Raw genomic sequence first — 22,648 nt, 5'->3', positions numbered from 1 at the left:
GTTGCAAGGGAAGATCTTCAAAAATAAACGTTTTCGACGAGAAAGTGTATCGTGTTTATATTCAGAACATTGGCAATCAGTTTGCTTGTTATTATTTAGCCGTTACATATCCAAAGCCGAAGATGTTATAATGCTCGATTCTTATTCGGACTGGGGTGCTATTGAATCTGCTATTCTTCTGATACATATTAAATATTTACCGCTTTTTGAAATGGCAGAGAGCTCTGCGCGCTGAGCTGGATGGAAGGTACTTGGGATTTGGATCAGTCTGCCAAAAAAAAGGTTTGAATTTTTAATACAACAGCTCCTGTATGGCGTCCACTTTTATGGGGTTGGAAGTGGGAAGGAGAGAGAGAGCTTGATTGTTGTGATGAAAAAGCGAGACTGCTTCAAGTTTGCAACAAGGTCGTTTGGTTATGGTTAAAGTAGGATAACTAGTAACATGTGCTCTACCTTGTTAAAAAAACCAATGTAATATACACCATTTAAAAATACACCCTAGTAAGTTGTTTTAAGCTTTAAACTGCAGTAAGTAATCCGGACGGTGCACGAGAGAAGATCTAACAGACCGTCTTCGAGCGCCGCCTGCTGAAGCAAACAGAGCGAGCAATTCTACTTCCAATAAAAAAAAAATCATAATTAACCATTTATAAGTATTGGCGGGTTCTTTTTCATTTCAGATTCAGATTCAATTTTAATTGTCATTGTCAGTGTACAGTACAGAGGCAACGAAATGCATTTGTACAGTCGTTTATGTAATTTGCAGAGAATAACTGCGTTGAAGATTGGCCTTGCCTGCCACTATTTGTTTCCTAGGTACACAAAAAATGCTGGAGAAACTCAGCGGGTTCAGCAGCATCTATGGAGCGAAGGAAATAGGCAACGTTTCGGGCCGAAACCCTCGGGTTTCGGCCCGAAACGTTCCCTATTTCCTATAGCCGATTTCCTTCGCTCCACAGATGCTGCTGCACCCGCCTGAGTTACTCCAGCATTTTTGTGTACCTAGGAAACAAATAGTGGCAGGCAATTTCCAGCATCTGCAGTTCCTTCTTAAACACTATTTATTTCCTGTTTAGTTTCAATTTATTTGAGCAATTAAGCTGATTTGTTGAAGTTTTGGGTCAAGGTGTGGCAAATCGGAGAGGATGTGTGGCAAGTTGGCCCGTTGTTTGCAAGATCCTTGTGAAATGGGTCTGCAGGGATAGTACTCTTCAGAAGTGTAGACTGTGTACAGTGATTGTCAGTTGATATAACCACACAACAACAACGCATTTGAGGGAAGTACAGCCACAATTGTTAAAACATTATTGTAACTCCGTGTAGAATTCGCCCTGGCGCGATGATCTACAGAATGCATCATTGCTTTGTTATTGGGAACACAATGCAAATAAAAAGGAAACCCTTAATATGTTTCTAGAGCTCTAGGGGCTAGTGGAATTGGGGAAAAGGGGAGGCACAGGATATTGATTGGGGACGATCAGCCATGATCGCAATGAATGGCGGTGCTGGCTCGAATGGCCGAATGGCCTCCTCCTGCACCCATATTCTATGTTTCTATGTTTGACATTTAAGCTCTCCCCCCTCCCCCTCCCCCTCCTCCCTCCACCAGAAGATTTAGCATAACAAACATAGTTAGTTAGGATTTGCATTTCAATTTTCCATCAGTTAAAAGTAGTGAATTATACGAAAGATCTGCCCCGGTCTTTGAGAGAGAGGACCACCGGTGGTCGTGGTGACTAGAATATCTCGTCGTCGTCTCCCCTGAAATCAAATTGAATGTAACAGTCTTTCGAATAAAGAGGATTCTTGTTTCTTGGTCCTCCAAAATATTCCAAATGGAATTTAAACTGGAGGTGGTGAAGGGAGGGCTTAAGCAGGAGAGGGTTATTTGGGAAGAAAGAGCTACTTTAAGGATGAGAAGTTGGGAGAGTATCTGGCGGCGTTGATCTAAGTGGAGTTGACCCCATGATAAATAACAGTAATATCGGGAAAAGGTGAAGAGCTGGGAGCGTTGATGGAGCCACAGTAAGTCCTAACCCCACAACGGTCAGAACACGTGTGGACGCTGCCAAGACTGGGAAGCCATGTAAGAGACCCATCCAAACATTTTCAGGAGCAGTGAGAAACAGCAGGAACTGTGTGGCTTCAGAAATTAACGTTAATTCAAAAGTAAAAAAACACACACACACACACACACACATAGCATAAGTAAGGTTTGAGGGGGAATTTTTTATGAAGGAACTGCAGATGCTGGAAAATCGTGGGCAGACAAAAATGCTGGAGAAACTCAGCGGGCGAGGCAGCATCTATGGAGCGAAGGAAATAGGCAACGTTTCGGGACGAAACGTTGCCTATTTCCTTCGCTCCATAGATGCTGCCTCACCCGCTGAGTTTCTCCAGCATTTTTGTCTACCCTTGAGAGGGAAATTCACGCGTTAATAGAGGAATATACTATTTATAACCATATAACAATTACAGCACCGAAACAGGCCATCTCGGCCCTTCAAGTCCGTGCCGAACACTTATTTTCCCCTAGTCCAATCTACCTGCACTCAGACCATAACCCTCCATTCCTTTCCCTCCGTTTCTCCAACAACTTAGTGTAACCTTCTGGAGCGGTATCGCGTCTCGAAACGTCACCTATCTATCCATGTTCTCCAGAGATGCTGCCTGACCCGCTGAGTTACTCCAGCATTTTGCGTGTGTTTTTTTGTCAAGTCACAAGTCACGTTTATTTATATAGCACATTTAAAAAACAACTCTCGTTGGCCAAAGTGCTTTACATTCGTTATAAGAATAGCACAACAAAACAGACTACATACATATATACATGTAGCCTTCACTCAGAGGACGTCAGGAAAGGCTTAGGAGTATAGATAAGTCTTTAGTCTTGACTTAAAGGAGTCGATGGAGGGGGTTGTTCGTTCTGATGGGAAGGGGGATGCTGCTGTTCCACAGTCTAGGAGCTGCAACCGCAAAGGCACGGTCGCCCCTGAGCTTATGCCTAGACCGCGGGATATTCAGCAGCCCCAAGTCGGCCGATCTGAGGGGCCTGGAGGTGGAGTGGTGGGTGAGAAGACTTTTTATGTAGGAGGGGGCAAGCCCATTGAGGGCTTTGTGGACATGGATGAGGATCTTGAAGTTTATACGGAACCGCACAGGGAGCCAGTGGAGAGAGGCCAGGATCGGGGTGATGTGGTCCCTTTTTCGGGTGCCCGTCAGGAGTCTCGCTGCGGCGTTTTGGACCAGTTGCAGGCGGGACAGGGAAGATTGGCTGATGCCAGTGTAAAGGGAGTTGCAGTAATCTAGGCGGGAGGAGATGAATGTGTGGATGATCTTTTCCAGGTCATCAAACTGGAGAAATAGTTTTATTTTAGCTATCATCCGAAGCTGAAAGTAGCTAGTTTTTACCACGGCATTGACTTGTTTGTCAAGTTTCAGTGCTCAGTCAAATATCACGTGTGTTTGTTAACCAGCATCTACTATTCCTTGTGTCTCCTCTATAGTGTAACCTTTAGGCAGGCAGGACAGACACTGTTTCTTATAAGATGTGGAATGGCATTTGGCCTGATTTGGGAAACTTTAATAACTCCCCGTGTGTACTCGGGGCAGCGTTGAGAATCTGCAATAAAATCCGACCATGCTGGAAATTTCCGCCATTTGTTCTGTTCTTCTGATTGAAGTTAACGTTTCAAATCGATGAACTTTGGCGGCACAGTGGTAGAGCCGTTGACCCGGGTTCAATCCTGACCTCGGGTGCTGTGTCTGTGTGGAGTTTGCACGGTCTCCCTGTGACCGTGTGTGTTTCCTCCGGGCGCTCCGGTTTCCTTCCATGTCCCAAAGACGTGCGGGTTTGTAGGTTAATTGATCGATGTAAATTGCCCCCCTATCTCCCCCCCCTCCCCCCCCCAGAGTGTAGGGAGTGGATGAGAACGCGGTATAACGTAGAACTAGAGAGAACGGGTGATCGATGGTCGGCATGGACTCGATGGGCCGAAGGGCCCTTTTCCACGCTCCAACACCAAACTAAACTAAACTAAACTTTTCTCAGTTCTAATGAAACGTTATAGTGTGGTGCACCATTATAAAACACAGCGAACATGCGGGCAAGGCTTGTCCAGAATATCCTACCAGATCTAATATTGTTATGCGGAACTATGCCCTTATATATTTACACCAGATGCCCTTTCTTCTTCTTCTTGCGTGTGGCGTGCACTGCCTAAAGTTGTAGGACAACTTGTTCAATTTGATCTTATTTGAGTGTGCACGCCAGGTTGATTGCATTCGTTGAAACAGGGCGGACCACGTGAAGGTTGCAATCTCCCACCCCAAGCCCTTTCTAATGCGCGGATATATGTTGAAAATACGGCCACAGATTCGCACCCCCCACCCCCCTCCACCAAACAGGCTTGTTCTACAGCACCCTAATGTACAATTAGTAGTATCACCCCGGGTTTGCCAATAGCGATAGTCCAGTCGCTGTAATATATATATTTGTAATTTTCCTTTTGGACTTTCCTGAATACAACATAAGTGATTGGAACTTTCGGTTGATTTAACAAAATGATGATCCAAACTGGTTACATACCCATTGACGCCAAAGGGAGTTCGCTGTAACAATTATATTTCGACCATCACACTACATACACACCACCGTGCATTCTTGAAGGCCAGTAGTCCTTTGGGTGTGAATCGAGAAACCAGAAGAAAGATGATTACTGTTTTTAAAAAAAGAATATCTTAGCTCCCTGAGTCGGTTCAGTGATATGACAGGACTGATCGGCGATTTCCAGCGGGTTGGAAAAGTGGGTCAGTTGTAGAGAACACCTTTTATCAAATGCATTGGGCGAAATTAAAGACATTTCGGAGCTAGCTTTTAGTTTGATCCAACCGACCGCTTCAACTATATTCTGCTTTCCAGTAGGAAATACACTTAGGGTGATAGGGGAAAATGTAAAAAAAATATGCAGTATCAACAATGCCAACCATTTGCATGGGTTTGGAACTGAAGGTGCAGGGAGGGTACAAATGTGTTGAACTTCGTTTAAACATTGGTTTCATTAGGGTTGGGATATTGGGCACTGCACTGTACCGCGCGAAAGCACAACAGAGAGCGCAGACAGTGTGGGAAGGAACTGCAGATGCAAATTAGACGCAAATTGCTGGAGTAACTCAGCGGGACAGGCAGCAGCATCTCTGGAGAGAAGGAATGGGTGACGTTTCGGGTCGAGACCCTTCTTCAGACTGAACTGAACTGAACTGAACATCGGGGTGAGAGTACTTGTGATTTTCTGAAGAAGGGTCTCGGCACGAAACGTCACCCATTCCTTCTCTGCAGAGATGTTGCCTGTCCCGCTGAGTTACTCCAGCATGTTGTGTCTATCTTTGGTGTAAACCAGCATCTGCAGTTCCTTTCCACACACCAGTACTTGTGGCTTGCAGCTGAATGTCTGGGTACTTTACAATTTGAGTCTCGTGATAAATTACTGTCCGAATACACAATCGGGTGTACACAAAAATGCTGGAGAAACTCAGCGGGTGCAGCAGCATCTATGGAGCGAAGGAAATAGGCAACGTTTCGCTGCCTATTTCCTTCGCTCCATAGATGCTGCTGCACCCGCTGAGTTTCTCCAGCATTTTTGTCTACCTTCGATTTTCCAGCATCCGCAGTTCCTTCTTAAACACAATCGGGTGTTCCGGGAACGTTTCTTCAGGAGACCCGTTAATTTCATGTATATGAATATTGGATGCATATCGGCAGTACATTTCATATAATCAACAATTAAAGCAGGCTTCCGTCAGTTAATGACTAGTGTTTCATCGCGTTCATTTCGAGTCCATTTCGTAATGTCCCTGACAATGAGACTAAACAACTAACGTCCAGTTTACAAAATAATGTGGAGATTTATACATCAACAGGTCAGAAAGACTGGGGCGTGCATTCATTTTTTTTTTAAGTGTCTTTCGTTGAAGATAAATGAGTTGTTCGTTGCTTGTGGATTCCCTCGTTTTTTTTTTATGGGGATTTGTATCAAGTGGCATCGTTTCGGGTTTCACATTTGGAATCTATTTTGGAGCTGGGTTCAGCTGGGGGTCCACGGAAGTTGGAAGAATTCTGGTCACTGGGAATATAGACCCCGAGGCAGACCTCCTCGTCTCCCGGGCGTGCACGCTGGCACTAACTAACTCACGCCGATTCACACTCACTCACACACACACACACACACACACACACACACACACACACACACACACACACACACACACACACACACACACACACACACACACACACACACACACACACACACACACACACACACACACACACACACACACACACACACACACACACACACACACACACACACACACACACACACACACACACACACACACACACACACACACGCAGGTATGATCGAATTTTATGCACGGGCAATGCTGAAGAAGGGTCTCGACACGAAACGTCACCCATTCCTTCTCTCCACAGATGCTGCCTGTCCCGCTGAGTTACTCCAGCAATTTTGTCAAATTCAGAGTTAAATTAAAAAAAAACACAGAGTGCTGGAGGAACTCGGCGGGCTAAGCGGCATCTGTGGAGGGAATGGATTGGGAGTTGTTTCGGGCCAGTGTTCTTCTTCAATAGGAAGGAACTGCAGATGTGTTTAAGAAGGAACTGCAGATGCTGGAAAATCGAAGGTACACAAAAATGCTGGAGAAACTCAGCGGGTGCAGCAGCATCTATGGAGCGAAGGAAATAGGCAACGTTTCGGACCGAAACCCTTCTTCAGACTGCAGATGCTGGTCTCCCTCTCCCCGACTCTCAGTCTGCAGATGCGTCTCGACCCGAAACATGGCCTATCCATGTTCTCCAGAGATGCTGCCTGACCCGCTGAGTTACTCCAGTATTTTGTATTTCCATCAATATTCTAGCTTCTGCATATGCAAAATACTTGGCTAATAATTGTATTATGATTAGTATTGTTATTAGTATTAGTATTAATATTAGTATTATTATTATTATTAGTAGTAGTATTGTTATTATTATTAGTATTAGTATTAGTATTATTACTATTCGTACTAATATTGATATTATTATTAGTAGTATTCGTATTATTATTAGTCTTATTAGTAGTAGTATTATTATTAGTATTATTATTAGTAGTATTATTATTAGTATGATTATTATTAGTAGTAGTATTATTATTAGTAGTATTATTATTCTTAAACCTCTTGGTTATTTTAGTAAACACATTGATGGAGAACTATTTTGTTTTGTGTGTAGGATTTGAAAATAAAAGAGGTGATTCCATTAGTTGGCCTTTGATGGGGAACATTGACAATTTAACGCTACTAACTTGAAGCCGCGTCGTTGGGACCTGCTGGGTGTGAAGTCTGAATCATTCTCAGAATATTTCGCACGCTTGGCCGGGAGGCAGGGAAAGCCTTTTGCAAGTAATTTGGTCTGATATTTGGTGTGTGATATCGCGTGGGATAAGATAATGTCCCGTCAATAGAGTACATTGGCCGATACGCAATCACAAAGCAGATATCAAGATGACATATTTTAACGCGCGGACATTGATATTGAATGATATTTTTTTTGTGTGGGGGTGGGGGGCATTTATCGCGGTGATTTGTACGACCCATTCCATAAATTGTTCCATCAAATGCACTTTTCCCTGAACCTGGTAACGATTTTTTCCCTTCCCTCTCTGCCCAAGGGAACTCTTGTGTTTAAAGGTGCCTGCCTGTAATTTACGACACTATTTAAGCCTTATCGCCAATAGTCAAGAGACTTGTAATCGAAAGCGACTCTTAAAAGCAAGGGCATTCACTCTGAACAGTGTCTGAAAGCGGCCGACTTGCGCTCTGAGATCACATTGTTGTTAATCAGCGAGTGGGCGCAAGAAAGGGGGCAGCCAACCGCTGCAACACACACACACACACACAGAGGTATTAGTTGTCTCATCGTGGCGTCCACATTGCAACTTGGAATTGCTCCAATATTTTGGTTACGTTTAGTCAAGTTGGTAAATGTGAAGTTGTTAGCAGTGGCTACAAGTCAGCGGCGCCTCGCTGCACATGAAGCACATTGGCGTGGTCCGGGGATGATCCAAAAACGAGTTTAATAAAGAAAAAAAAAAATATTTTTAATGAAGAAACATAGAAATATAGAAACATAGAAAATAGGTGCAGGAGTAGGCCATTCTGCCCTTCGAGCCTGCACCGCCATTCAATATGATCATGGCTGATCTCTTCACCTCTGCCTATCCTTAGCCCCACGTCTCCCTCCCTTTTCATCTGTGCTTGAATTGCCTCATATTGTGTTTTGAATTGAATTCTGTCTTTAATTTGTGTACTAGTCATGTCTCTACTATTTATTTCATTCCCCTTACATGTTTTTCCTCTACTTGCTAAATTTTTGTAAGGTGTCCTTGAGACTCTTGAAAGGCGCCCATAAATAAAATGTGTTATTATTATTATTATTATTATTATTATTATCCCACTCAGTATCCCGTACCTGCCTTCTCTCCATACACCCTGATCCCTTTAGCCACAAGGACCACATCTAACTCCCTCTTAAATATAGCCAATGAACTGTGGCCTCAACTACCTTCTGTGGCAGAGAATTCCACAGATTCACCACTCTCTGTGTAAAAAAATGATTTTCTCATCGAAAAGAGTTCAAGAGAGAGTTATGCCCCTGTCTGTCCCACTTAGGAAACCTGAACGGAGACATCTGGAGACTTTGCGCCCCACCCAAGGTTTCCGTGCGGTTCCCGGAGGTTGCAGGTAGTGGAAGCAGGTAGGGAGACTGACAAAAACCTCCAGGAACCACACGGAAACCTTGGGTGGGGCGCAAAGTCTCCAGAGGTTTCCGTTCAGGTTTCCTAAGTGGGACAGGGACATTTAGATATAGCTCTTAGTAATATGGGGGAAAAGCAGGAACAGGGTACTGATTTTTGAATGTTCAAGAAGGAACTCCAGATGCTGGAAAATCGAAGGTGGACAAAAGTGCTGGAGAAACTCAGAGGGTGAGGCAGCATCTATGGAGCGAAGGAAATAGGCAACGTTTCGGGACGAAACGTTGCCTATTTCCTTCGCTCCATAGATGCTGCCTCGCCCGCTGAGTTTCTCCAGCACTTTTGTCTAGCTACTGATTTTGAATGATCAGCCATGATCATATTATAACCATATAACCATATAACAATTACAGCACGGAAACAGGCCATGACTGGCGGCGCTGGCTCGAAGGGCCGAACGGCCTACTCCTGCACCATTTCCCCCCTATGTTTCCATCAGCGGTTAGAAGTTTGTTTTTATACGCAGGAGTTTGTTGGTAAGGGACAAGTTATTAAAAGAGGCCAGCTGTCAGAATGATAGGAATGCTCAGGATGTTAGGCAGCATCTGTAGAGAGAGAGACAACGTCGAGGTTTCATCTGAAAACAATGAGGTTGCTGGATATATTCAGCGGATATTTTAGGCAACAATACTACTGATTTAAACATACTATCGTTCCACCATCTGCAGTTCCTTCCTACAAGTTCTTCACTATTCCAACCCTTCCAATATTATTTTAACCTCAGTTCTAGCTCTAGTTATAACGGCAGTCTGAAGAAGGGTTTCGGCCCGAAACGTTGCCTATTTCCTTCGCTCCATAGATGCTGCTGCACCCGCTGGGTTTCTCCAGCATTTTTGTCTACCTTCGATTTTCCCAGCATCTGCACAGTTCCTTTTTGAACACGAGTTCCTAAAACGGCCGCGTTGTAAATCCTCTTTATTGAACAATGCCATTTCCTGCACGACTCCACGCTGGAGAACAGTTTTATTAGGTAACCTTCTTGAAAAAAATGGTCTTTGCGATCTGTCCCAGCCCCCCCCCCCCCCCCTTCTTTGACCTCTACAGCTGAATTGTTTTCTTTATTGCGGGGCCTGGGCGCGGAAACCAAAGATGAAGACGAAAAGACAACGTTGCAAGATTGCAAACATCTTTCAACTTGATGCTCGCTGCTTTCAAGCTAAACGGATCTTTCATTCCAATCATCGCCAGGGATATCGCCTTGAAACTGACTCGGGATAATTGCAACAATTGCTAGATATACAAAATATTGTTTGAATTGCTCGCTATTGAAAGTGCCTTCGAAATACTTCCATGTGGATTAATGTTCCCAGAAAGGATTCTGCAATTGTCTTTGCTAAACGACAAATGATTCCGGGAAGATATATAAATAGATAGATAGATAGATAGATAGATAGATAGATAGATAGATAGATAGATAGATAGATAGATAGATAGATAGATAGATAGATAGATAGATAGATAGATAGATGGGTAGATAGATAGATAGATAGATAGATAGATAGATAGATAGATAGATAGATAGATAGATAGATAGATAGATAGATAGATAGATAGAGATCGAGAGAGAGAGAGAGAGAGAGAGAGAGAGAAGAGAGAGAGAGAGAGAGAGAGAGAGAGAGAGAGAGAGAGAAAGCGAGAGAGAGCAAAAAGGAGAGAGTGCAGAGAGAGAGAGAGGGAGGGGGAGAGAGAGAAGGGAGAGAGAAGAGAGAGAGAGAGCAAGAGAGAGAGAGAGAGTGCAGAGAGAGAGAGAGGGACGGGGGGAGAGAGAGAGAGAAAGAGAGAGAGAGTGACAGAGAGAGAGACACAGAGAGACAGGGAGAGAGAGAGAGATCCCAGCCTTTTAACCACTATGGTATATCAATGTTACAAAAATAATCATCCAGATCTTGAAATTTCAAATACTAATTGATTTAATCTGCTATAATTTTTAGAGGTACAGTATGACTTTTTATATCCTTGCATTTTTTAAGCAGCAAGACCATAAGTCAATTTCACAGAGTTGTTAACTTTCCATTGAAACTTTGGCAAAGGGTAAGATCTTGTATAAAGGTATACCTTTTAATAAGTAAATACTAATCCTGGTTAGCACTAGGCCCCTTTGTGTAATATTATGATTGTTTTGTAATATAACCCTCACATGAGCGGAGTTCTCAAGTATCCATTAATATATTTGGTTATCAAAAATAAGTGAAAAAAATGTTGTGGTCTTATCATGGGCACAGAGAAGCCTATCACAGCTTCCAGTATTTATGGGGAAATATTAAGCTTGATGTGGTGGCTTACGCATTCCTCAACAGGAATAGGCTTCTGAATTATAATGCCATTTATCCAGAACTTTGCAACAGTTTCTATATAAAATGTAGGTGATCGTCAGAGACCCAGTTCGATCCTGACCTTGGGTGCTGTCTGTGTGGAGTTTGCATGTTCTCTTGCCAGTTCCCCCCCCCCCTCCCCCCACATCCCAAAGACATGGGGAGTTGCAGGTTAATTGGACCCCTGTAAATTGACCCTAGTGGATGAGCAAATGGGATAATCTAGAACTAGTGTGCGTGGTCAGTATGGGTTCAGTGGGCCGAAGGGCCTGTTTCAAAGCTGTATTTCTAAACTAAACCTATTATGCAGTCGTTCCAGGTGCGCCAGAGGTTCACCTGCACCTCCGCCAACCTCGTCCATTGCATCCGCTGTTCTAGATGTCAGCTGCTCTACATCGGCGAGACCAAGCGTAGGCTTGGCGATCGCTTCACCGAACACCTCTGCTCGGTTCGCAATAAACAACCTGATCTCCCGGTGGCTCAGCACCTCAACCCCCTCCCATTCCGAATCCGACCTTTCTGTCCTGTGCCTCCTTCATGGCCAGAGTGAGTCCCACCGTAAATTGGAGGAGCAGCACCTCATATTTCGCTTGGGCAGTCTGCACCCCAGCGGTATGAACATTGACTTGTCTAATTTCAGGTAGTCCTTACTTTCTCCTCCCCTTCTCAGCTCTCCCTCAGCCCACTGGCTTCATCTCTTCCTTTCTTCTTCCTGTCACTCCCCCCCCCCCCCCCCCCCCCCCCCCCCCCCCCCCCCCCCCCCCCCCACCCAACCCCAAACCCCCTCACCCTCACATCAGTCTGAAGAAGGGTTTTGGCCCGAAACGTTGCCTATTTCCTTCGCTCCATACATGCTGCTGCACCCGCTGAGTTTCTCCAGCATTTTTGCCTACCTTCGATTTTCCAGCATCTGCAGTTCCTTCTTAAACTATTATGCATTCTATCTTTACCCAGTTCAACTAATGTTGCAGATTCCTTGGAATCAGTGGATCCCATCATGGATATCCTAGATCTAGGTCCTTGTATTCATGTAATCACTGTTAAGGTCAGGATCATGGGGTTTATGACCAGAAAGAGAGAGAGATACTAAAGGCATTTAAACATATGGAGCAGGGTTTTGTTCAAATGTGTTAACATCAGGGAAATGTTAGGAGTGACATTTACGAGGAGCTAGAGCGACACAATTTGCAAATCCATTTAAACATACGGAGCTTTGTTTATTTTTTATGAGCACGACACATCAAAAGAAATCACATTTTGGGAGCAAAATGATTGATTGCTTCCACTGACATTTGGTGAGTGTGCTTTTATTTCTGAGCGCGAGATGGACAAGGACAGGCTATGTTTTTGAACCAAAATGAGTGAGGCTTAATTTAAAAAAAAAAGGTATTCAACTCAAAAAGTCCAGGTGAAGGGCCATAGTGCAGACACAGCTAAAGTTGAGCATAGACGGAGCAGATGGAATAAATCAAGACATTTTAACTAGGTTGGTACAAACGAGGACTTTCAAAGCCTGCTGGAAGAAAAGACAGGTGTATGATAAGTTGGATAGTATATCAAGTCTTTCCTAATGAGTGAAGGGATCCAGGTGGCTTTCGGTAGTGCTATTTTCGGAATGTTGTCCAGAAATTCTTATACTGCAAATTCTAAGGAACTTCCAACCGCTCAACATGTCCTAAATTGCATGTGTAATTGGGGATTGAAGCTGGTAAAGTTTCCAATTGCTGCATTGAATTGATTGGCAAATGAGTTCAGATTAGTTTATTATTGTCACGTGTACCAAGGTATGGTGAAAAGCTGTTTAAGAAGGAACTGCAGATGCTGGAAAATCGAAGTTACACAAAAATGCTGGAGAAACTCAGCGGGCGCAGCAGCATCTATGGAGCGAAGGAAATATTCAACGCTTCGGCCCAAAACACTTCTTCATACTGTGAAAAGCTTTTTTGTTGCGTGCTATCCAGTCTGCAAAAAGATTATACACATGATTACAGTCAAGCAGTCCACAGTGTACAGATACAGGATAAAGGACAGATACAGGATACTGCTTTTTTTTAAATTGCTGTTTTTTCCCATCCGCCCACAATATTTAATATGTAAAGAATATGTGATTCTGTTTGGTTGTTTGTTTGGTTTGTCTTTTTGCACAAAGTCCGCGAGCATTGCCACTTTTCATTTCACTGCACACCTCGTAAGTGTATGTGACGAATAAACTTGACTTGACTTGACTTAAAGGGTTTAATGTTTAGCGCAAGGTAAAGTCCAGAAAAATCCGATTAATTTGTAGGGAGGAACTGCAGATGCAAGATAGACACAGAATGCTGGAGTAACTCAGCCTCAAGTTCAGGCTGAAGGAGGATCTCGACTCAAAACTTCACCCATTCCTTCTGTCTAGAGATGCTGCCTGTCCTGCTGAGTTGCCTATTTCCTTCGCTCCATTCATGCTGCTGCACCACCCGGGACTGTGTGCATCTCCTGGTACGCTCCAGCTGTGCACCACTCCCCGTGGCCATGCACCACTACAGGTATGCAACTCTCCAGCCGTGCACATCTCCAGGTATGCCTCAGATGTGTATTTCTCCAGGTATGCACCAGATGTGCACATTGCTAGTTATGCACATCGCAGGTGTGCAACACTATCACTACCCTATCCAGGTATACACCAGGTGCGTAAGAAGGCACGGCAGATGCTGGATTAAACTGAAGATAGACACAAAAAGCTGGAGGGAAAAGCAAAAAACTTAGCAGGACAGGCAGCATCACTGGAGGGAAGGAATAGGTGACCTTTTGTGTCGAGACCCTTCTTCAGACCAGGTGTGCAACGCTACATTGGACAGTGCACATCTCCAGGTATGCACCAGGTGTGCACTGCTTCCCTGGACTGTACACATTTCCAAATATGCACCAGATGTGCACCAGGTATGAACTGTTGCTCTGGATCATGCACCAGGTGTGCACCAGGTATGCACAACCCCAGCTGTGCACTGCCAGGACCGTGAACTGGATGGCAGTGTCCATGTATGCACAGGTGTGCACACCGTTGCCCTGGAATCTCCTGGTCTGGACCATGGTGGGCGGTGCACCTGGATGGGGGCGGTGCGAACGGGGATGAGGGCGGGGCTCATGCTGGATGGGGGCAGGTGTGCAGGATGGGGGGCGGGGTCTGCTGGATGCACTGCTGGACCAGGCGGGGACTGAACGGGGCTCCATGTGGGGCACCAGGTGGGGACTGGGGATGGGGGCGGACTGATGAGGGGGCGGGGACTGCTGGATGGGGGCGGGACTGCTGGATGGGGGCGGGGCTGCTGGAGGGTGGGGCGGGGACTGATGATGGATGGGGGCGGGCTGATGGATGGGGGCGGGACTGCTGGATGCTGCGGGGCTGCGAGGTGGAGGATGGGGGCGGGGACTGCAGGATGGGGGCGGGACTGATGGGGGGGCGGGGGGCTGCGAGGTGGAGGATGGGGGGCGGGGACTGCTGGATGGGGGCGGGGACTGCTGGATGGGGGCGGGGGCTGCGGGGGATGGGGGCGGGGCTGCGGGGTGGAGGCGGGGCTGTGAGGTGGAGGGTGGTGGGGGGGTCTGCGATGGGGGCGGGGACTGATGGATGGGGGCGGGGACTGCTGGATGGGGGCGGGGACTGCTGGATGGGGGCGGGGCTGCTGGATGGGGGCGGGGACTGCTGGATGGGGGCGGGGGCTGAGCTGGATGGGGGCGGGGCTGGATGGGGGGGGGCAGGATGGGGGCGGGGGGAGGTGGAGGATGGATGGGGCGGGGGGCTGGGGCGAGGACTGCTGGGGGGGCGGGGACTGATGGGGGCGGGGCTGTGCGAGGTGGAGGATGGGGGGCGGGGCTGCTGGATGGGGGGCGGGGCTGCGGGGGGGCGGGGATGGGGGGATGGGGGGGGTGTAGGATGGGGGCGGGGCTGCGAGGGGTGGGGATGGGGGCGGGGTCTGCTGGATGGGGGCGGGGACTGGATGGGGGCGGGGCTGCTGGTGGATGGGGGCGGGGCTGCTGGATGGGGGGGGGGGCTGCGAGGTGGAGGATGGGGGCGGGGGCACCGAGCTGCCAATCAGTGCGCTCTGCGGCTCCCGGGCCCGGCCTCTCGCGGGACGTGCGGCGGCGGAGCGGCGGGATGTGGCGAGCGTTGCCCCGGCGCCCGGGCCCGGGCCCTCCTGCAGCCTCAGCCCTGGTGAGTGCGGCCCGGACTCGGGGCCTACCCCGCGGCCCAGCGCCCGGCACCGGCCACAATGCAGCCGGAGCGAGCGGGAGAGCGCGGCTCCCCGAACTTAGTTCACACCGAGCGCATTGTAATGGTCCTGACTCCAGCAGGGCTGTGCTGAAGGTCATTGTCTGACCCTCATTCAACAGCAGCAGCATAGAATAGAATAGAATAACCTTTAATAATCCTTTACAGGAAATTACAGTGCCACAACAGCTTCAAGACAGACATAACACCACACATTTCAACAGATATCTTCAATACATAATAAGTTAACATTTTTGTGCATTATAAAACCTGGTATACAAGACTTCCTATGTCTCTCCGTTTTGCACATTGGTGCAATCAGTCTCTGACTGAAGATGCTGCACTTGATCACCTTCAGGGCGTGGAGTGGGTGAGTGGGGTTGGTCATTATTGAGACTAGTTTTTTCAGAGTTCTGGCCTCTGCCACCTGCTTGACCGTTAGTTGCTCTGCCCCAACCACTGAGCAGCATCAGGGTGGAGGGAAATATATATAGAGATATAGTGTGGGCAGTACTGGCTGCTGCAGGATATGTTGTCAAAGGATAAGCAGCATCTGTGTGGAGGGAAATATATATAGAAATATTGTGTGGGCCAGGACTGGCTGCTGCAGGGTACGTTGTCAAAGGATAAGCAGCACCTGTGTGGAGGGAAATATATACATATATATGCACTGTATACTTGTATTTTTACTTATGCATTTCAAATATGTAAATATGTTTTATACTTTGGCAATATAACAATGTTTTTTTTATCATGCCAATAAAGTTTTTAAATTGAAATTAAAATTGAAATATATAGATATGTGTGGGCCAGGACTGGCTGCTGGAGGATATGTTGTCAAAAGATAAGCAGCATCTGTGTGGAGGGAAATATCTCGACTACATTATGGGCCAGGACTGGCTGTTGTGGGTATGGTGTAGCACTCGTTAAAAAATAGACAGTGGGTTAGGGAGGCTGCATCTGTGGAGGGAATATATATATATCATTTTGGGCAAGGACTTACTGTTGTGGGTATGGTGTAACTCGTTAAAAAATAGACTGGGTCAGGCAGCATCTGTGGAGGGAATATATATATATATAGATGATATTTTGGGCCAGAACTTGCTGCTGGAGGTCATGGTGTGATCCTCTCTCTGTAAAGATAGACACAGGGTCAGGCAGCATCTGTGGAGGGAAGTTGCGGTCTGATGAAGGGTCCTTGGTAACAGCTGGGAAGAAACTGTCCCTGAATCCATTTCATGTGTCTCCATAACAATAGGTAGACAAAAGCGCTAGAGAAACTCAGCAGGGGCAGCAGCATCTATGGAGCGAAGGAAATAGGCAACGTTTCGGGCCAAAACCCACACTGCACCCGCTGAGTTTCTCCAGCGCTTTTGTCTACCTTTGATTTTCCAGCATCTGCAGTTCCTTCTTAAACATTTCTCCATAACAATAGTCTAGTCTGCTTCCTATTTCGACTGTAGATAGATGCAAAATACTCGAGTAACTCAGCGGGACAGTGTGCATCTCAGGGGAGAAGGAATGGGGTGATGTTTTTGGTTAAGACCCTTCTTCAGACTCCTTGGAGCATGACACCTCAAGATGGGCACCAGGCCATCGTTTCACAGACTATCTCTGATTTTATCACTTTTGGCTGTCTGGCCTCTACAACTTCCAACCTTATCGTTCCCCAGCCCCGCACAGTCCGATTTTACCTTCTCAAAATCCATAAACGGAACTGCCCTGGCACACCCATTATTTCTGCCTGCTCCTGTCATTCACATTCCTGGACTCCATCCTATCTCTCTCTCCCCCCCCCCCCCCCCCCCCCCCCCCCCCCCCCCCCCCCCCCCCCCCCCCCCTGGTTCAATCCCTCCCAACCTATGTCCAAGACATTTTCACACACCCTTCGTCTCTTCAATGACGTCAGTTTTCCAGGCCCTCAATCCCTCATCTTTACTATTAGAAACATAGAACATAGAAAATAGGTGCAGGAGTAGGCCATTTGGCCCTTCGAGCCTGCACCGCCATTCAATATGATCTTGGCTGATCATCCAACTCAGTATCCTGTACCTGCCTTCTCTCCATACCCCCTGATCCCTTTAACCTCAAGGGCCACATCTAACTCCCTCTTAAATATAGCCAACAAACTGGCTATGTTTGTGGCAGAGTACCACCTTCTGTGGCAGAGAATTCCAGAGATTCCCCACTCTCTGTGTGAAAAATTGAAGGCACTGAGCCTGTACTCACTGGAGTTTCAAAGGTTCGGGGGGGATATTTATTGAAACACGGAAGAGTAAAAGACCTGGGTAGAGTGGATGTGGAGGGGATGTTTCCACTAGTGGGAGAGTCTAGGACCAGAAGCCATAGCCTCAGAATAAAAGGATGTACCTTTAGAAAGATGAGATGGAATTTCTTTAGTCAGAGGGTGGTGAATCTGTGGAATTCATTGCCACAGATGGAAGTGAAGGCCAAGTCAATGCATATTTTTAAGGTAGAGATTGACAGATTCTTGATTAGTACTGTTGTCTTGGGTTACGGGGCGAAGGCAGGAGAATGGGGTGGAGAGGGAAAGATAGATCAGCCATGAAGAATGGTGGAGCAGATTTGTTGGGCCGAATAGCCCAATTCTGCTGCTAGGATTTAAGACCATCAAATCAAAATGGAAAGCCTTGTCTGGTGACATGTCAATGTTCCCAAGGGCAGATGCGTTAGAAGAAAAACAAATGGCGCAATTGTAAACCAGTTGCACTGAATAAAACGGGGGTCATGTAATTGATCAAAGTTTATACTTTTTATAATTATTGGCATCGATGTAAATATGAGATAACCTTTTTTTTTTGTTCATGCAACATGAGTAAAGTGGAACAGTATTTTTGGTCCTGGGCTGGCAGTCTAGGGATCGCTTGTTAAATAATGACATGGCATGTTCTGAAAACAGAGTTGAATGAACTTGCTGTTATTTTGTGAGTAACATCATAAACCATATTGAAAGCTGCTGCAATTTTGTAAGCCACCCTGCTATCCCCTCCTCTCTGTCACCCATCTTCCCATAGCTGCTTTACTGTCAACCCAAAGGGTGGCATAGTGGTAGAGCTGCTGCCTTTATAGCGCCAGAGACCCGAGTTCGATCCAGACAATGGGTGCTTGTCTGCACGGAGTTTGTATGTTCTCTCTGTATCCTGCGTGGATTTTCTCCGAGATCTTCGGTTTTCTCCCACAGGCCAAAAACGTACAGGTTTGGAGGTTAATTGGCCTTCACCTTAAACCTACTCTAGGCAAAAGACTCTGCGCATCTACCCGACCTGTTCCTCTCATGATTTTATACACCTCTACAAGATCTCCCCTCATCCTCCTATGCTCCAAGGAATAGAGTCCCAGCCTTCTCAACCTCTCCCTATAGCTCAGACCCTTGGGTCCTGGCAACATTCTTTTGTGTGCTGTAGTCTGATAATAATGAGCTGCAGAGCCCCACAATCATTTGAACTGTTGCCGCTGTATCGGGTGAAATTTGACGCAGTTCTGTTTGCACAATTGAATGTCGTGGGGTAATTGTACACAGTCTTTGATTTGGGAAGGATTGCTCATTAGTTAATTATCGGGAAACACTGAAGTAATTAATTACACTTATTTCCCGACTGCACTAATGATTCAGAATGAACATTAATCATTTATCCTGAATGTTCTTGTGGATTAACAGTGCCAGAACTTTGTGTGGACAATGCCATAAAATACTGTCTCAACAACATCTGAAACTTGATGTTGACTAACGTTTACTCATAATCTGGCCTTGAATACCTGCAATTTGTATAGGATGTCGCACAGATTCAAAATAGATGGAAAATATTCCATAGCACTATTTTGATGAGTGTGGAAGATTCTTTTTGTAGTGTCCTGACCAATATTTTTCACTTACAAAAAATGATACTTTTTTTATTGCATTTTTAATGGAAAATACACTAACACCTTCAAACCTCAGCTTTTGATAAATTGATAATTTCACTGTGACCACTGAACCCAGACGTCATTCCAACCTTTGTACCAACCTTGGTATTGGTATTTGGTTCTGGTTTATTATTGCCACATGTGCAAGATATAGTGCAAAGTGTTGTTTATATGCTATCCTGTCAAATTATACCATGCACTGAAAGGCCTTATTTCAGAGGTTTGAAAGGAGTGATATCAAAGCAGCATTGACCAAGTTTGGTTACCTGTCACGTTAACGTCAATTGAAATAAAAGGGAAATCACCTCTTAGCGTGGATTCATTAAAGTGTTTGTGGCCATTGGAGGTTCGTTATTTCAGCCCCAGAGCTTTTGCAGAAGCAATGTACTGTTTGCAAACAACCCCGGTTGATTCATGAATGTGTTTAAGAAGGAACTGCAGATGCTGGAAAATCGAAGGTAGACAAAAGTGCTAGGGAATCTCAGCGGGTGCAGCAGCAGCAGCTATGGAGCGATGGAAAAAGGCAATGTTTCGGGCCGAAACCCCTTCTTCAGACTCTCTTGACATTCATGAATGTCTTTGATCATGTCAGAAGTTGGGGTGCACAGTAATAATCATAAAATGGCAGCATTGAGCACCAACTGCACATCGCAGTGCAGGAACTCTGAGGTCTACAATCTCTCGCAAGCTGGAGGATGTACAGGAGGCGCATGCGGTTACCATTAATTGAGGTTGCCTCTTAGTCACAAACCATCCAGACTTGGGGCAGCACTGTGGCGCAGCGGTAGAGCTGCCACCTTACAGTGCCAGAGACAGACCTGGGTTCAATCCTGACTACGGGTGCTGTCTGTGTGGAGTTTTCCCTGTGACTGTGTTTTCTCCGGATGCTCCGGTTTCCTCCCACACTCCGAAGATATGCAGGTTTGTAATTGGCGTCTGCAAATTTTAAATTGTCCCTAGTGTGTAGGATAGTATGTGGTGATCACTGGTTGGCGTGGACTCGATGGGCCGAAGGGCCCGTTTTCATGCTCTATCTCTAAAGTCTAAAAGTCTAAAGTCTTGGCCTGTATTATATTCCTTCATCGTGTAGTCAAACATCTAGAACTGTACCTAAATGTAGTGTGGAAATTCAAGAAGGTGACTCACCTTTGTCTTAAGAGTATTTAGGAATAGGTGATCAATGTTGGTTTTGCTGCTAGCACAGTTGTAATAGATTATTGTCTTTTGTAGATTTGCTATCTGCGACGACTTCAGAGCACCCTTGTTCTCGCAGAACATGATAATAAGAAATTGACTCCAATTACCCTCAATGCCATTACAGCTGCTAAACAGCTGGGCGGAGATGTAACCTGCTTGGTCGCTGGAACGGATTGCAGCAAGGTAAGAGGTGTTTGCCATTCCTGGGAATTGTTAAAGAAATTTCTGGTTCAAAATCATTGTGGTATTGTACGCACATGTCTGTAGGGCTTTCTTAACCTTCACTGCAAAATGCATTTTATATTGCATGTTTAATAAAACATTTCATGGTGCCTCAATGAAAACTGGCACTGAACCAAAGGTCTTTGACTATATTAAAAAAAAGGTTAGGGTGGTAAATTGGAGCGTGTTTCTGCACCTTAGTGATGCTGTTGATATTACGCAGAGATTTTTCTTGGCTGCCTCTCGTGTGGTCAATATTTCTGTGAGATTTGTTCAAAGCTATTGATGACTTAATTCTTGCAGGTGGTGAAAGACCTCAGTAAAGTGCAAGGAGTGAAGAAGATATTAGTGGCACAGAACGACATATTCAAAGGTTTGCTACCAGGTGGGCAAGTTTGATTTACTTACTCACTGGGACACAGAGGGAGGTCATTTTGTTAATTAGGTCCATGCTATTTCTCAGAAGAGCAATCTCATCCCTCGTCTCCATATTTTCCTGTACCTCTGCACCAGGTCCTCATTTTGTCACTTAGTGTAGGTTTAATTGATATTTTAATAAGTATTGAAATGAGTACATGAAATGTCACACAAGGCCAGTGGGCAAGTACGTAAATTAGGGTTAGTATGGATCGGTGTGGACACAATGAATTGCAATTGCAGAGTGCATCACCTCGTATTTATTTGGAGTAAACTCCAACTGCCATGTTTCAGCCCATTTCACTATTACACCGATGTCACCCTACCAGAGAAGACGCCCAGCAACTGGTGATGTCCATGAATCACAGACTTCAAGCAGTCATTGCATGCAAAGGATATGCAACAAAATAATAAACATGACTACTTTCATTTACTTGACATTGCTGTGTCCCAAACATTATGGTGTCTTGAAATGGGGGGGACTATGTAGAATAGATGGGACGACAATGGGCTAAGTGTTCGGCTAGCGACCGGAAGGTAGCTGGTTCGAATCCCGCTTGGAGTGCATACTGTCGTTGTGTCCTTGGGGCAAGACACTTCACCCACCTTTGCCTGTGTGTAAATGTAATGTAATTATGTGAAGCACTTTGGGGTCAATGCAAGTTGACTAAAAATGTACTATATAAATAAGATTATTATTATGTATAAAGACTGCTGTAATTTCTGCATGGTGAAACCAAAATGTATAAAAATGGCCTTTATTAAAATCTGACAATGTGCACTTAAACCACATGTGATTTTTTTTTTTCTATTACAAATCTCAAATTGTGGAGTACAGAGGCAAATAAACAAATGATGGGTTTTTGTCCCAAACATTATTGAGGACACTGTGGTTCCAGCGATCTCTTCCCTCGCCTCCTGTTTTTGTTTAAATTTTGATCTGACTAGGCTGATGTTCTCTGCGGTAAGCTATTGTTGAAGTTGTAGGTGATGGTGTTTAAGTACTAAAATAATGCTAGTAGATTTTAAACGAGTTATTCTTGAAGAGCCCGAGGCAAGAGGTTTATTTTTGCAGTCTATTATAATTGGCCTTTCGCTATTGTTGCTCTGAGAGGGCATTTGTCATTCTGCTGCTTTCTTGTGCTCTTAACTATTTTTACTCTAACTCTATGACTAACATGTGTTTTTATAGCTTCAAACACCTGTCCCTAACATTTATCATGGGATGTTAAGTGACATAATTAAAAACAAACTAGCGATAACACATGCTGTGGATGTAAGTAATAAATCTCTCCACCAAGTCCCGAGTAAGTATATGGGGATACCCTTATAACAGCAATCGGTAAAGGGATAGGAACCAAGGACATTGAAGATGTACAGGCATGTGCAAGCTTCTAATTTCATGTTTCACTTGGTGATTTATGTACCCTGGGGTTCAATATTATTCTTTGGACTAATAT

The 22,648-nt window shown here is 45.4% G+C and overlaps 1 protein-coding gene across 2 annotated transcripts in view; it reads left to right on the top strand.

Moving 5' to 3' along the window:
• Positions 1 to 22,648, top strand: part of etfa (electron transfer flavoprotein subunit alpha) — a 226,477-nt gene that overhangs the window by 166,194 nt on the left and 37,635 nt on the right. The window contains exons 2-4 of one of the 2 annotated variants that reach the window (XM_055662543.1): positions 15,291 to 15,371; positions 20,583 to 20,732; positions 21,075 to 21,156. In XM_055662543.1, coding sequence (XP_055518518.1) covers positions 15,315 to 15,371; positions 20,583 to 20,732; positions 21,075 to 21,156 — 289 coding nt within the window. In that variant the 5' untranslated portion in view covers positions 15,291 to 15,314. Of the gene's footprint in view, positions 1 to 15,290; positions 15,372 to 15,658; positions 15,799 to 20,582; positions 20,733 to 21,074; positions 21,157 to 22,648 lie in introns of those variants that run through there. The other variant, XM_055662541.1, reaches the window with a different exon arrangement.

The sequence above is a fragment of the Leucoraja erinacea genome, chromosome 36, assembly GCF_028641065.1.
Source record: "Leucoraja erinacea ecotype New England chromosome 36, Leri_hhj_1, whole genome shotgun sequence".
NCBI classification, from domain to species: Eukaryota; Metazoa; Chordata; class Chondrichthyes; order Rajiformes; family Rajidae; genus Leucoraja; species Leucoraja erinaceus.
This window is presented reverse-complemented; position numbering and strand designations above follow the sequence as displayed.